The sequence below is a fragment of the Chiloscyllium punctatum genome, chromosome 6 (assembly GCF_047496795.1).
Source record: "Chiloscyllium punctatum isolate Juve2018m chromosome 6, sChiPun1.3, whole genome shotgun sequence".
Lineage (NCBI taxonomy): Eukaryota > Metazoa > Chordata > Chondrichthyes > Orectolobiformes > Hemiscylliidae > Chiloscyllium > Chiloscyllium punctatum.
The window spans coordinates 27,291,441-27,307,231 of record NC_092744.1 but is presented as its reverse complement, the minus strand read 5'-3'; the positions used below and the strand labels follow the sequence as shown (position 1 = coordinate 27,307,231).

The 15,791-nt window shown below is 43.1% G+C and overlaps 1 protein-coding gene across 2 annotated transcripts in view; it reads right to left on the bottom strand.

The window, feature by feature from the left end:
- Nucleotides 1-4,435: 4,435 nt before the first annotated feature.
- The window catches only part of p3h2 (prolyl 3-hydroxylase 2), a 153,377-nt gene continuing 142,021 nt past the window's right edge, over nt 4,436-15,791 (bottom strand). For both annotated transcript variants that reach the window (XM_072572186.1, XM_072572187.1), the window contains exons 12-15: nt 13,622-13,739; nt 13,001-13,076; nt 10,188-10,328; nt 4,436-7,850 (exon numbers count right to left, since the gene is read on the bottom strand). In XM_072572186.1, the coding sequence (XP_072428287.1) occupies nt 7,758-7,850; nt 10,188-10,328; nt 13,001-13,076; nt 13,622-13,739 (428 nt within the window). In that variant the 3' untranslated portion in view covers nt 4,436-7,757. The remainder of the gene's footprint in view (nt 7,851-10,187; nt 10,329-13,000; nt 13,077-13,621; nt 13,740-15,791) is intronic.

The window sequence follows — 15,791 nt, the reverse complement described above, 5'->3', positions numbered from 1 at the left end:
GGTTGACCTGGCTGACCGCATTTCAATCATTACATTCCTCTTCCTCCTGGAATGTTTTAGCACCAGGTCAGGTTCCTCCACTCTTGTGTCTGAAAATGGCAGAATATAATGCACAGTAGCTCATCTCTTGCTGAAGCATCGCTGAAGAAATCCATTCTCCTCTTCAGGCAGCAAAGGCATCAAGACAGCAACATGCACCGTGTCCATCTAACATTCTGAGGTATCTTCAGGGCTTGGTGGAGAGGGATAACCTGCAGGTTCCAGAACAGTTGAAAGAGCTGTTGAGGAACCAAGCATGTTTTGCTCTCGTGCCATTTGTGAGTTTGCAGCTTTCAGCTTTCAAATGGTCCATGTACTCCTTCAGAACCGTCACACCTATATATTCTTTATACATCACTGGACCTGACCTTGCATTGACCATGTGTCTTACCTCTGCAGGGCCATTCCCATGGTTCCTACACCAAATTTCATCCCCTGAAATAAACAGCACTCTCATTAGCATTCCTGATGTTGTTTCACCCTCCCTCAAAGGAAGATTGCCTTTAACCTAATGCAGTGTGTTCTACCTATTGGCAAATCCTCTTGAGCTATCCCTATCTCTGAAGCTGTAGGCTATTTCCCTAAGTCTCCCTTCAAAGTTTGGACTGCTGTTTCTGCCAGACCATTGAATAATGGATGATAGGGGGCAATCCTTATATGTTGAGTATCATTCAAATTTAAGAAATACTCAAATTCCTTGCTGGTAAGCAATGGCCTGTTACCTGTGCCCAACACAGGAGTCTGTGTATTGCAAAAGATGTGTGCAGTTTTTCTAGCATCATCCTGTGTTTGACAAAATGAACTCTATGCACTGTGCACCCAGCCACTTTGGGCATTCACAATGACTAAGGGCATTGACCCCATGAAAGGATGAGCATAGTCGACATGTAACCGAGTCCAGGGTTTACCCAGCCATTCCCACAACTGTGGTGGAGCTGTTGGCAGTCATATTTGTCTCCAAGGCATCTATTCATGGCCAACAGACACACCTTCTTACCAGCATTTTCATTTTTCAAACCCCTGGATGACCCTAGTGGAGTTCAGCCAGTATCTGAAGGCAATCACTCTTGCACCCCATAATAATATGCTGTCCTGTACTGTGATCTGATCTCTCCAGGTCCAGAAGGGTTTCAATTCTGCTTTCTGCCATCGCCGCCAGCTGTTTTAGTTTTGCCAGGACTGCCTCTTTGTGTCCAAACCTGATATTTTCAGCTGTAACTGGAAGTCTGAAAACTTAAAACCATTACGGACTCTTCCAATGAACAATACCACTAGTGGTGTATTTGCCAGTGGGAGGCAGTTCAATACATCCATATTTTCTATTTGGCCTCCTGGACAGTGTTCCAACTTATGATGATACGCACTGAGAACAAATGGTTCAGCTCTGACAAGGAGTTATCACGACTCAATGATCTCCGATGTTGTCTGACCCACTGTGATCTCCAGCATTTGTTGTTTACAAGACACATTCCAGTATCTTCAATAATTTGCTCCTTCCTTATAATGATACGCATTTAGCTTTAGAGCCCACCGCTGAATTTGGCCTGAAATTAGGGTCTTGTCCTCTTTAAGTAGACCTCGCTAGGGTTTGTGGTCCACTATTATTACAAATTTACGTCTTTAAAGGTATTGGTGGAACTTTGACACCAAATATGACCACCAAGCCTTCCTTCTGTGGGCATATTTGGCATTAGCCAAAGTCCTGGAAACATATGCTATTTGGCATTCCTCTCCACTGGGCAACCTATGATTTAATATGACCCCAATGCTGTATAGGGAGACATTGCATGTCAACACCAGACCTTGTTTGAAGTCATAGTATGCCAACACCTTAGAGGATGATAACTATTTCTTCACTTCCCTGAAAGCAATGGCTTGGCTACATGACCATTTCAAGGCTGACCCTTTTTAAAGAGTTGATGCAAAGGTGCTGGGCTGGAAATGATCTGTAATAATTTACGCTGAAGGAAAGACTGAAGCTCAGATGTGGGAGCTGAGGCACTTTTGATCATTATCATTTTAACTTCCAACAAGTGTAACCTGGTCTTGTTGACTCTGTAGCTTGAGTTTGTCACTTGAGGTGCTTGGACCCACATTTTTCCTTTCTAAGGCTTACCCATGCCTGGGAAAAACATCAATGGACATAAATGGCAACCTGGGGTACACCTTGTAAATGACCTCCCATTGTCTGCTGAAAAATGGCACAGGCTGTCATACCCCTACAATTAATAGCCATAGGGTCTGTAGTAATAATAATAGTGTACTTCTGGGAATCCTTGTCTAACCGCCATTGCAAGTAAGCATGGCTCATGTCCAGCTTCGTGAAGGACAACCCATCTGCCAGCTTTGCGTATAAATCCTCCTTGCAGAATGATGGAATTGCTTCCTGGTCAACATGCAAGGCGGCCTTGCTCCTTTGACAGGCCCTAGAATCTCCTGAAAAACTTTCAGGTATTTAATTATGACTTCACTCAGGTGGCCATTTTCTGTTGAAAAACGTTGAGCTAATCAGGTTGAATTTTTCTCAACCAATCTTGCTCCATCATGCTCAAGTCCATTATAATCACACCAGAATCAAAGTAGTACCTTAATCTGTAAAGGTTGCCCGGTACAGGTTTTCAGTCTAGCCGAGGTCTTGTGCAAACTTAAGGGTTGGACTTCACAATGAATTTTGTTAAAAACTGGTTCTGCAATTACTGTAACAGCCATGCTGGTATCAACCTCCATTACAACTGGGTGATCATTTAACCAGACAATTATTTTGATTACTTCTGATTTGAACTTTGCTAAACAATTTAACTGTTCTAAACCAGATCTCGGTGGAAATTTCAGGGTGTGCATTCTCCTGCATACTGACCTGTGAGTTCTCTTATTCAATTTAGGTCAAATGGGACTCTTTTGCTGTCCCAATTCCACCTACTGGCAGAAATTACAATGGCTTGCTGGCCCAGATTCTGAGGAAAATTTTAACCATTTGGCTGAGGCTTGATTTTGTTTTGGGGTTTGGCTGTGGACTGACCTGGAGTCCCTCTGTTCAGGATTTGTCCCAAGTGACACTATGCAATTAGGTTCGCTCACGTGGTGTTTCCCTAAGCTCAGTCAGACTGGCGACAGTATCATTTGCATTGGAATATCTTGCACTCGCTGCATTTTCTGGGGATTAAAGCTGGTTGTCGTGCCTGTTTGAAGTCCAGTTGGCCTTCCTTCAACTAGTGGGTGCTTTTGCACGGATACATCATTACTCTTAACAGGTCACTCAGCATTTCATGAACAGTTAAATCGAAGTCACATGCCTCTGCCAGCCATCTTAACCCTGTCAAAAATTCCTATATGGATTCCCTGGCTTTTCAATTGCTGAGTAAAACCAAAAGCATCTCAGAATTAGAGGAGGCTTAACATCATAATATTCCTTACCTGTAACCATCAATTCTTGAAAGGTTTTAGTATCTGCTGCCTCGGGAAAAGTTAGATTCCTAATAACCAAAAAAGCTGCAGGTCCACCACCTGGCAGGAGACTCGTTGCTTTTCATCTCCCTGATGTCATTTGCCTGAAAAAAATAACTAATTCTTTCCACATACTGGGCCCAGTCTTTGATGACAGGATCAAACAAGTCAAGCTTCCCAGATAATGGCATGGTGCCAGAAATGCTTAACCCAAGTCAAGTAATATGATAAAGGCTACCAGAAACATGTCAGCAGAGGCAGAGATCAGATCACTATAGCAAACCAACCGGTACATAATACTGCTTTTTAATTTCATCACAGGCTGAGGGTATTGCTTGCTAGCCCAACAATTTTTGCCCATCTTCATTTGCCTTTGAGGTGGTGGTAAGCTGCTGCCTTGAACTGTTGTCCATTAACTATAGGTAGAATCTAACCACTGTAAGAGCAAATTGCTGCAGATGCTGGAATCTGTACTGAATGTGCTAGACTGAAAACATTAGCTTGTTCTCTCTCCATGGTTACTGTCTTCCTGCTAGAGTCTAACCACTGTTCGGGAGAGGGTTCCAGGATTTTAATCCAGCATTGATGAAGGAATGGCAATACGTTTTGAAGTCTGGATAGTGAGTGGCCTTGGAGGGAGACTTGCAAATGACACTGTTCTCATGTATCTGCTGCACTTGTCATTTTGGATGGTAGTGGTCTTGGGTTTGAAAGGTGCTAATTAAGTGAACCTATAGATGGGACACAGTCATGGTACTGAGTGTTGGTGTTGGAGAGACTAATGTTTATGGATGTAGTGCAAATCATGTTTTGTGCTGGATGGTCTCAAGTTTTTCAAGAGTATTGTAGCTGCACTCAGCCAGGCAAGTATTCCATTACACTCCTGACTTGTGCTTTGTGGGTAGTTGAGAGGGTAGATGTTTGTTGTGCAATTCAGTTGGACACAGCACACTGAATTTTAACATTTTATTTGCAGGATCACGTTTTCTCACCTTTCTCATGGTGTTGAAAAAACTGGAATTCAGTAAAAGTTGCATCAAAGTATAATAACACAATGAACATTCCTCAGTACCCTCCCAGCTGCTAAAGCATCTTAGAATAAAAACTAAATGAATGAGAACAAATTAGACACGCAAAGTGAATGGGCAAGCAGCAAGAAGGATTGGTACAGAGAGGGGACAAGGTGGAGCAATTCAGACAGACAGCAAAAGGGGTGAAGGTCAAGGATCAGTTACAGAAGATGTAGGGCACTGAATAGGCCATTTGCCCAATCAGTCCCTGCCCGTGTTCATGCTCCACTTGAGCCTCCTCCCATTGTTCCTCTTGTATCAGCGTAACTTTCAATCCCACGCTTCTTTTTCTCATGTTTATTTACTGCTCCTTAAGCACTTCTGTGCTCCTTGCCTTAACCAATGTCTGTGGTAGTAAGTTCCAGCATAACCCATCTGCTTTGCAAATCTAACATTTCATCAGAAACTCTATTTGTGCAGTTTTGCTTTTTCAATGTCCTCATTAACCTGCATCACTACAATTATTTACAAATTCATACTTTCAAATCCATTTGACTCTGGATTCCAAATAATAAATCCTTATTATTAAAATGTAACACTTCATAAAGGCCTGTTCATATAGTTTTATCAATTATAGCCATTTCTGCAAGTTAATAATGTCTTCAAATTAATCTAAAAATTGAGAAAGTCAGTATTGAAGTGTCACTGCAAATTTGGAAATTGTGTTTTTGATCATAAAGCTCAAATTGTTCCTCCAATTTGAGAACAATACAGTTCCCAGTAATACTGATCCTTGAATCCCACTTCCCACCTTCTGTCACTGAATAATACATCAGAAGACAGTGTCACAGATTCCATTTTTCAAGTAAAGTTGGTGAACGGATTTCTGCAAAGTGTGGGTCATGATGTACAAATATTTAACCATCTGGACTATCTACTGTCACCAATGTCACAGCAGCAACTTCAAAGGGAGGTGCTGTTTAAACATAGCAACAAAAGGTTGTTCAAACTTATTTCAGTGAACACCCACAATAATGATAACACTTGAGGGAATCTCAAGAACAGAATTTGCACACATTTCACAGATTAATGTAGATTCATTTTGCAAAAATAATTTTCAATAGTATCTACAAAATAATTATTTTATAAATAATATTTTCTTAACCACAAGATAATGTATTACTTCCCATTGAAGAATGAACACAATCACCCTCAGGAAGCCAGACCACAATTTCTATACAATTTTTAAATAGTGAAATTTCTATTTTTAAGATGAGGCCCATTAGTGTTGAGCAGTAGCAAGTTTTTGATTTCAGGTGCACAGGCATCCCAAACACTCCCTGGACAGGTAAAACATGGGGTTTAATCAGATTAGACCTCCCTCTACACTGCCCCCAGTAAACACTCTCAAGATAGGTGAAGCCTGGGTTGATATATAGCGTAAATCTTCCTCTATACTGAGCCCATCAGCCCCACCCCCCCACCCCACCCCCCGATAGGTACAGCACAGGGTTAGATACAAAGTAAGGTTTCCTCTACATTGTCCCCATTAAACATTCCCAGGACAGTTCCAGCTGAGGATTAGCCACAGAGTAAAGCTACCCACCCCACCCCCGCACCAAACTGTTTCAGGCCCAGTCTCAAAAGATATATTGTTTTCAAGTGAATTTTTAATTACTTTCCTACAATAACCCAACCATCGGCTCCCAGTGGTGAGTGTGGTGTGGTGTAGTTGTTAAATTAGAGCTCAGGCCCAAAAGGAAGGAACTCAGAATGGCGAACTCTGCTTTTTGTGGGGACCTTTATATCACAGTGGACACTGCTTCTGACAAACTATGAGGATTCCTCGACATTAGATCTAAATGTATGTGGTCCATTTGCCCGGCACGTGTTTGATTGATAGGCTGTGCTCACCAGGGTCCTCTGGGTGCCTTTGTTTACATTATGATAATGCAGCTCTCTTGTAATAACACAACTATTGCTAATGAAAAAACGTGAAAGCACCTAGCTGAGCACGTGCATTCCTATTCTCATGGGGTGGGATTAACAAATTGATACAATGCCTCACCATTTTTGGGGGTAGAGACAGCACAATACTCTGATGACATTTCACGTGCCTCTCTAACACTGGCAGTCACCCCTAACACTGGCAATGTGTGAATATTGGGAGGGGTGGCTTACTACTAAACTAATTGGTCACCACTAACCCATTAGTAGTCAGAGCTTTTCCTTTCTCTTGGACCCTCTCTGATCTTCCATTGGTGAGGTGGACAGTATAAACTGGTTGGCGGCTGTGTGTCTCAGAGGCAGATTTAGCCTCCTTGTCCCTTCAAAGTAAACTCATGCCATGTTTTCAACCATGGCCACAAGTTTCTGCCATCAGCTGGACTGAGATGGAAAGGCATAGTATAGAGCGCCAGGGGCAGACAGAGAGGTTGTCTTTCTAACCTTGTCCTTGCCTCTTGACAATGACTGGCAGCTGAATCCCGAAGCAGCAGCCACCAGGCGCTGCTCAGAAACCCAAAGGTTTGAGCCGGTAGGGTCAGCAACTCTTGGTGATTACTCATTCCTGGTGGTGTTAACCTCTTCTACCAGTCACTGAAGTCCTGAGGGAGGCCATCTCACATGCACAGAGGTGGTTTTTCCACAAGAGCCTATTGTCCACCACATCAGAGGATAGACAATATGGCGCCACACTGAGTCTGCAGCTCACTTACAGATCCTGAGTGGTTGAGGACAACAGGTCTCCTTCACTAAAGGGTCAACAAGCTGACAGATTTGTGGTGAATTTTACCAGTACCAGCATTTCATTTCCAGATTTTCAGCCACGGGAATGCACTCCAGTAATTCCCCTTTACAGCTGCAGGGTGGTGCTATCAGGATGGTTCACCCCCACAATCCCAGAGCAACACTACACAGTCTCATTGCCAGTGTATTCAGAGGCTGCACACAGCCAGTCCCAAGGTTTTGTGGTACAACCTCAATCACAGCTGAACAAAGTGCTTTGTTCTTTTCCCTGAGGGTTACTGTGTGTTAAAACGTACATCTCACAGCTGATAGCAAAATCCAGTTCAAATATTAGTGAAAATCCAGAACTCACTCTCTAAAACAAGGCAATTATCAGCTTACAATAAAATTCAATTTGCAAAAACCAACACTAGAAAAGAATCTCTGAACAACTTAATTTTACAGTTTGTACAGAAAATTAGAACATTCTATTAAGGTTGCTGGGAAGATTAAATAAATATGTGAATGAAGAATTTTTCACAATTCATCCCTTGGGTTTATGATGAGCTTGTCGTCCAGTCTCTCAGCCAGTGATATTAACTCAACCACTTCATCAGCTTGGATTCTTTCCTGAGGATGAAAAGGAGGAAGAAGACGTTTGAGTTGATGTAAACTCAGTCACTGCATTAACCCCTGCAGGACAGCTCCGGTAGCAAGGGAAATTACTGGGGGAGTGTTGGTGGGGGTGGGGAGCAGGGAATGGCTGAAGCAACAATCTTCATACATTCACCCCAGCCGACAATCACTCTACAATCACTCCCACCCCACCTACACCCTCAACCCCCTTTGTCCTGCACCCCTCCTCCCCCACATTTTATCCTCCGCAACATCCCCATAATACCCAGACTTGCCCCTGCCCAACATCCCCACAACCGTCCCCCATATAACCTCTGCCTTCCCAATGAGCCTACTCCTCCCCCCTCCCAACAGCACAACATCTTGGGACTGGTAAAAAGAGAATGACAAGTACAACAGTCAAAAAGCAAAGAGAAATAATGTGGAGAAGCTTCCTTGGAGTCTCTCAGATGAATGAGCCCCACCCAAAGCAAGAAGAACAGGAGTAAATGGGACCATTTCAACAAAGCTTTTGAGTGTTAACTGGAATCTCCCCTCTAGGACAGAGTACCAACAAACATGAACCAGAATCAGCTATCAAGGCTTCAATGTGAATTTGGGACAGAGTGTCTCATGTCAGACCCATTGAATGGAATGCCTGAGCAGAGACTAGACAGAGATCTGTCAATATCATTGCTCCCCATCACTCTCCTATCATAATCCTGTCATCAGCGGTAGCTCAAATCAAGGGGCAGGTACACTCACAGTCATTGGGTTTCTGTCATGGATCATCCTGGGCATTGGAGGATTCTTTGGGCACATGGGGAAGGATGTCCCATGAGGCAATGGGATTCAGACTGCAGCTTTGGTCTCCTTCTCCTCTCTACTGCTGCCCTGCCTTGTCATTATGTTTGGATTCAAAGAGCGATGCAGCTCAATAGGTAGGTCTCTGCCATTTTGAACAATTTGTAACAATCCCCTTGCAGTCATTAATGTCAATGCTTCAAGGAGAGCTTCAGAGTGTCTTTATCATCTGCTGGAATAAGAGGCTGTTTGAGGATTGAGAAAGCAGGATTTAGCTGGGGAGACTGTTTGCTGTGACCGCAAAGCTGAAAACTGTCTGTCACTGCTGATCTTCAAGGACTGTTCCCAGATAGATCGTGGAGCTGACTTCAAGAGAAACACCAGTTTTTGTTCAATGATCCTCCCACTGAATCAGGAGAATATGCCATTGGCATTTCTGATGGAATTTCTCTCTCAGTATTGTCTGTCACTGATATACAGTGTATTTCAGGAGCGTGGTGACAAGAACTAAATTTCACTGACTGGCAGTGGTCCTTATTGCCAAAGACTCGCTGCCATAGTTTGTGGAAGGCTGGGCTATGACAACTGATCTGTTGTTGGGTCTTCTCAGCAACAGTGTCCTTTTGTGACAAGTGATTGCCAAGGAATGGGAAGAGGTCAACACATTCCTGAGTATCTCCTTCCATCATTATGTTTGGGATCTGGAATATTTGGCCGACCAGGTCAGGGTTGATGTGAGTTTTGTTTTTCATTCAGTAACCCGAGTTACTTCTGTGCAGAAATTAAGAGATAACGAATGGCTTGTAAAATATGTGCAGATTGGTAAAAACGCACATCCTGCAGGTCATGCATGTCTCAGGTAATAAGTAACATATTGGCTTAGAAACAACAAAGATGAAAGAATGTCCTATCGAGTGGTCATGATACTGACCATCGGAGGGGATCTGATCTTTGATGTGGTGATAGACTGTGTGTGTGTGTGGGAGGATTAGAAATAATACAGGGTCTACACACAGCATTGGTGTGACACCAGTCTGGGTTTTCAAGGTGCCTGTTCCAGATTCTGCTTAAGATAGTTGCAGTCATATCATCGGGAAGCAATTTCAGGATTGTGAAGAAGTTTCTTGGATATCCAAATCTCTGGAACACAATCTACAGAGCTCCTTCACTTTGCAATAGAGAATTGCTGCTGTTCACCATTTTACTTGGATGTTTCTGGTACTAAACAGCATATTAGAAGTTCCTCCGGAAGGTCGAAAGCCACACAGTCATCGGAAGGATTCCCTCAGCCATAGGACGTAACTCTGGAGAATGTCCTTAGCAGGAAAATCCTGACACACAAAAGGGGGAAATACCTAAATAGATTGTTCTTTCTCCTCCCAAATCCATTGGATGAGTTTCTATAGAGCCTTGATGGTACCTGCACAGCCAGTCACCAATGCAGTTCAGGCTCATTGCGAGGAATCAGTTTTGAGGATGTACCTGCTCTCACCAAATGCACCAGAATCTGAGAATGACTTTAAATCAAACAGTTTCAGACCGACTCACCAATTCTCTAAAGAGCGGATCCAATGTGAACCACAAAGCCACAGCACACCGCTGGCCCTTGGTGACAGCTTTTACTCCATGTGGATTCTCTTCTCCAGATGAAAATCCAACCATTCGACCACACTGTGGTTTCACTGAAGCCTGCGCAGCAAGGTCAAAGAATCAGAGACTAAATGCATATCAAAAATTTATTATAAGGAACATTCCAACAAATACATCATACCCAGTCAACCAGAAAACCATTCTCTTTTGTCAAAGAAAAATGCACTTTTCCTAGTTCCTAGAATCGTTTTTTAAAAAATAAATCATTTATGGGATGTCAGATTTGCCTCTGGGCCTGTATTTATTGCCCATCCCTAATAGCCCCAAGAGAAGGTGATGAGCTGCCTTCATCAAACTGGTAACAGCCTTGCGGTGTAGGTCAACCCACAGTGCTATTAGTGAGAGCGCCAGACTTAGACCCATTGACACTGGGTGAACAATAATGTATTTCCAATTCAGGACAGCGAATGGCTTGGAGGGGAACATGGAGGTGGTGGTGCATATCTGCTGCCCTTGTCCTTATACATGGAATTGGTTGTGCATTTGGTAGATGCTGTCTAAGGATCTTTGATGAATTTCTGCAATGTTTCTCTTGTACACAGTACACACTGCTGCTACTGAGCATCGACAGTGGAAGGAGTAGATGTGATGCCAACCAACTATGCTGCAAAGTGTTGGATGTCAAGTTTCTTGAGTGTTGCTGGAGATGTACTCATTGAGGTAAGTGGAGAGTATGACATCACAAGTCTGACCTGTGCCTTGGAGATGGTGGCCAGGCTTTATAGAGTCAGGAGCTGAGTTACTTGTTGCAGGAAACCTAGTCTCTGACCTGCTCCTAATCATAAGGCCATAAGAAATAGGAACAGAAGCAGGCTTTGTGGCCAGTTGAGTCTGCTCCCCCACAGGATCACGGCCGGTCCAATACTTCCCCTCTCCACTTTCCTGCCCTTTCCCTGTAACGCTGGATTCCTCTCCTGATAAAGAATCTATCTATCTCAGGATTAAAATTACACAAGAATTCCAACCAGCAGAGACATTTTCCTCTAGTTCCGAGTGACTCCAGTGTTAAGGCATCAAGTACCTTCCAGTCCAGGCTACACCCCTCTCCATTAATAATGTCCAGTCTCGTAGTTCTCTTCTACAATGATATGACGTAAGCTAATAACATACAGGAACAGAACCAGACCATTCAGCCCATCAACTATGCTCAATGAGATCACATCTGATTTGATAATCTTCAACTCTATTTTCCTTCCCTTTTTCCATTACCCTGAATTCCTCTACTGGTTAAGTATCTGTCTATCTCAGCACTGAATATATTTAATTAACTCATCTCAACAGCCCTCTACAGTAAAGAATTCTACAGATTACTCCTCTGAGAGTAGAAATTCCTCCGTTTCTCTCTGACACAAATGTATGACCCCTTAATTTGAGATTGTGCCTCTGCTCTTAGACTCTCCCACAAGGGCAAAATAATCTTTCCATATCTACCCTGTCAAGTTCCCAAGAATCTTGTATGTCTCAATGAGGTCACCTGTTATTCTTCTAAGTTACAATGAGTATCGGCCCAATCCATTCGACTTGTCCTTATAAGACAGTCCCTCCGTACTATGTATCAGATGAGTGAACCTTCTCTGGACTGCCTCCAATGCCAGTATATCCCCATTAGAAAAGGGGCTCAAATGTATTTGTGTGTTCTAAATAAGAGTCCTGTATAGTTTCAGCAGAACTTCCCTAATTTTATACTTTATTCTCTTTGAAGTGAATATTCTATTTGCTTTCCCTCTTGCCTCATGAACTTGATCCTAGCTTTGTGACTTATGCTCAAAGACTCCCAAATTCCTCTAGTGTGGCTTTCTGCGATATTTCTCCATTTAAATAATTGTCAGCTCTTCTATTGTTCCTGCCAATGTGCATAACCTCATTTTCCCACATTATATTATATTCGCCAAGACTGCACTCACTCACTTAACCCACTGTGCTATCCTCACAATTTGTTTTCCCACCTATTTTTAATGTCATGCACAAACTTGGCTACAGTACATTCACTTTCTCATCCAAGTCATTAACACATATTGAAAATGATTGTGGCCTGACCATTGACCCCTGTGGCACTCCACTAGTTACAGGGGATCATCCTGAAAATGACCCTCTCATCCCAACCCTCTGTTTTCTATTAGTTAGCCAATCCTCTATCCATGCTAATATACCACCTCCAACACAACTTTCTTATTATATAAGTAGCTTGATATGTGGTATTTTACCAACTAACTTCTTAATATCCTAATATATTAGATCCATGCTGACTTTACTTGATCATTTTATTTTCTGGAGTTTGGAGGCTATTGGCCATTGTTCCTTTGTCAGGAAATAGTATTATTTTGATCAAACTTCAATGAGCTTGTCAACGCATTCCCCAATTGCACTCATGGCCACTTCAGTTCAAGTCAATTCAAAACTTACTTCAGTTGGAAACCCTTCATGATCAGCACAATTGATACTCACTGCACTGTGAACTGGGAGTGAATTAAAAGTATCTGGGGACAAAAGGTCGGTTGACTCAATCAGCGTTTCCTTCCAAATCAGGAATAGCTGAAGAGTTGTAGCAATGTTAAGGCGCACCACTGTGGTATAATTCCACGTTCAGAATCCACTGGTGCAGACCTGAATGAGGAAGTGCTCAGATACCCAGCAGGATTACTCATCCTTCAGAAGGTACAAATGAACAATAAATACTGCTCATTACTCAAGGTCACATACATCATACTCACCGTGATGGTTTTCGCATCAATTTCGGTAAAGATGAATTCTCCGCCTTCAAAATCCCCATTTAGGTACAGGATGGCACTGGAGACAAAGGAATATAGACAGGTCACTGAGGGAGAGGGAACACATGCAATTAAATGTAAATAGACCATATAGCCAGGAGGGGAGAGAGAGATGGATACAATACCAGTGACAGGAGTTGAAATCCCACTGTAGAAGCCAATTAATTAAAATTTATTCATAAATATGGAATAAAATCTCATTTCACATCATTCATTGGCCACCTTCACCTCATTAGATAAAACCAAAAGCAATGTGGATGCTGTAAATCAGAAACAAAAATAGAAGGGTCACCAGACCCAAAATGTTAACTCTGATTTCTCTTCACAGATGCTGCTAGACCGGCTATGGTTTTCCAGCAATTTAGGTTTTGTTTCAGACTTCCAGCATCTGTAGTTCTTTTGGTTATCTCAGGATGACACATTCAGCAGCACTTCCTGTAAGCCACATTGGGCATATTCTCATCTGTGTGTCAATTACTGTTGACTCTTATATGCATGCAGATGATGGTACACCCCATTACCATTGACCCCTATACGCACACAGTTGATAGTACACCCCATTACCTGTAGTCCCTGTAAGTGTAAGCTGGTGGTTCCTTCCAGCACTCATTGGCATCTGGATCAAGGAGGCAGTTATCGGCATGGATTGGGTGGCTCAGATCATTACGATTGTCTTGTTGGCCTGGAAGGTATGTTCAAAACGTCAGCCCACTGCACATCTTAAGAGTAAAATCTAATATTTGTCCACTCGAGTTGTCTGAACTGCCTGAACACAACTCTCTTTAACTGGCACATACAAATATAAACATACATACAAATTGAGATCAGGAGTTGGGCACTTGGCTCCTTCAGCCTGCTCGGCCCTTCGCTAGGATCATAAATAATCTGATCATAGAACATAGAACATAGAACATAGAACAATACAGCACAGAACAGGCCCTTCGGCCCACGATGTTGTGCCGAACTTCTATCCTAGATTAAGCACCCATCCATGTACCTATCCAAATGCCGCTTAAAGGTCGCCAATGAATCTGACTCTACCACTCCCACGGGCAGCGCATTCCATGCCCCCACCACTCTCTGGGTGAAGAACCCACCCCTGACATCTCCCCTATACCTTCCACCCTTCACCTTAAATTTATGTCCCCTTGTAACACTCTGTTGTACCCGGGGAAAAAGTTTCTGACTGTCTACTCTATCTATTCCTCTGATCATCTTATAAACCTCTATCAAGTCACCCCTCATCCTTCGCCGTTCCAACGAGAAAAGGCCGAGAACTCTCAACCTATCCTCGTATGACCTACTCTCCATTCCAGGCAACATCCTGGTAAATCTTCTCTGCACCCTCTCCAAAGCTTCCACATCTTTCCTAAAGTGAGGCGACCAGAACTGCACACAGTACTCCAAATGTGGCCTAACCAAAGTCCTGTACAGCTGCAACATCACCTCACGACTCTTGAATTCAATCCCTCTGCTAATGAACGATAATACTCCATAGGCCTTCTTACAAACTCTATCCACCTGAGTGGCAACCTTCAAAGATCTATGTACATAGACCCCAAGATCCCTCTGTTCCTCCACCTGACCAAGAACCCTACCATTAACCCTGTATTCCGCATTCTTATTTGTTCTTCCAAAATGGACAACTTCACACTTGGCAGGGTTGAACTCCATCTGCCACTCCTCAGCCCAGCTCTGCATCATATCTAAGTCCCTCTGCAGCCGACAACAGCCCTCCTCACTGTCCACAACTCCACCTATCTTTGTATCATCTGCAAATTTACTGACCCACCCTTCGACTCCCTCATCTAAGTCATTAATAAAAATTACAAACAGCAGAGGACCCAGAACTGATCCCTGCGGAACTCCACTTGTAACTGGACTCCATGCTGAATATTTACCATCTACCACCACTCTCTGACTTCGACCGGTTAGCCAGTTTTCTATCCAATTGGCCAAATTTCCCTCTATCCCATGCCTCCTGACTTTCCGCATAAGCCTACCATGGGGAACCTTATCAAATGCCTTACTAAAATCCATGTACACTACATCCACTGCTCTACCCTCATCCACATGCTTGGTCACCTCCTCGAAGAATTCAATAAGACTTGTACCCACACTCCCTTCTCACAACTCATCAGATTAAAAAGCTCCAATTTCATTCATTTCATGGCATTTTTCCAGTTCAATGATCAGGCAAACAACGGCAATGGTATGCAAGGACATGCAGAATGGACTGTGGGTGCACAATCAGATCATTCATGGTTATAGCGAAGGGCTGAGCAGGCTCAAGGAGCCAAGTGTCCTACTCCTGATCTCAATTTGTATGTAAGTGTCCCTTAAAGACAGTAGTGTTCAGGAAGTTCAGAGAGCTGGAGTGGACAAATAAGCAGACATTTCAACATGTGGGAAGACTTTGTTTCTGCCTGTTCTTTTCCTGGGGTATCAAACTATTAGAAATAGCAACACATGAGAAAATTGACACAGGAACATTGATCTGCTTTCCCAGCCTGGTGACCGTTATAAATACCTCACTCAGCAGTAAAACTCTAGTAAAGCCTCAGCTGGAGGATTGTAACCAATTCTGGGCCACACACTTTCAAAGCCACCTCAAGACCTTGGAGAGGGTGCAGAGGAAAATGGAGACAATGGCTTCAGGGAAGAGAGTGATGATTATGTTCTGAGACTGAAGTTTGTGATTGTGTAAGGAGCCAAAGTTTGCTGTTGCACAGTC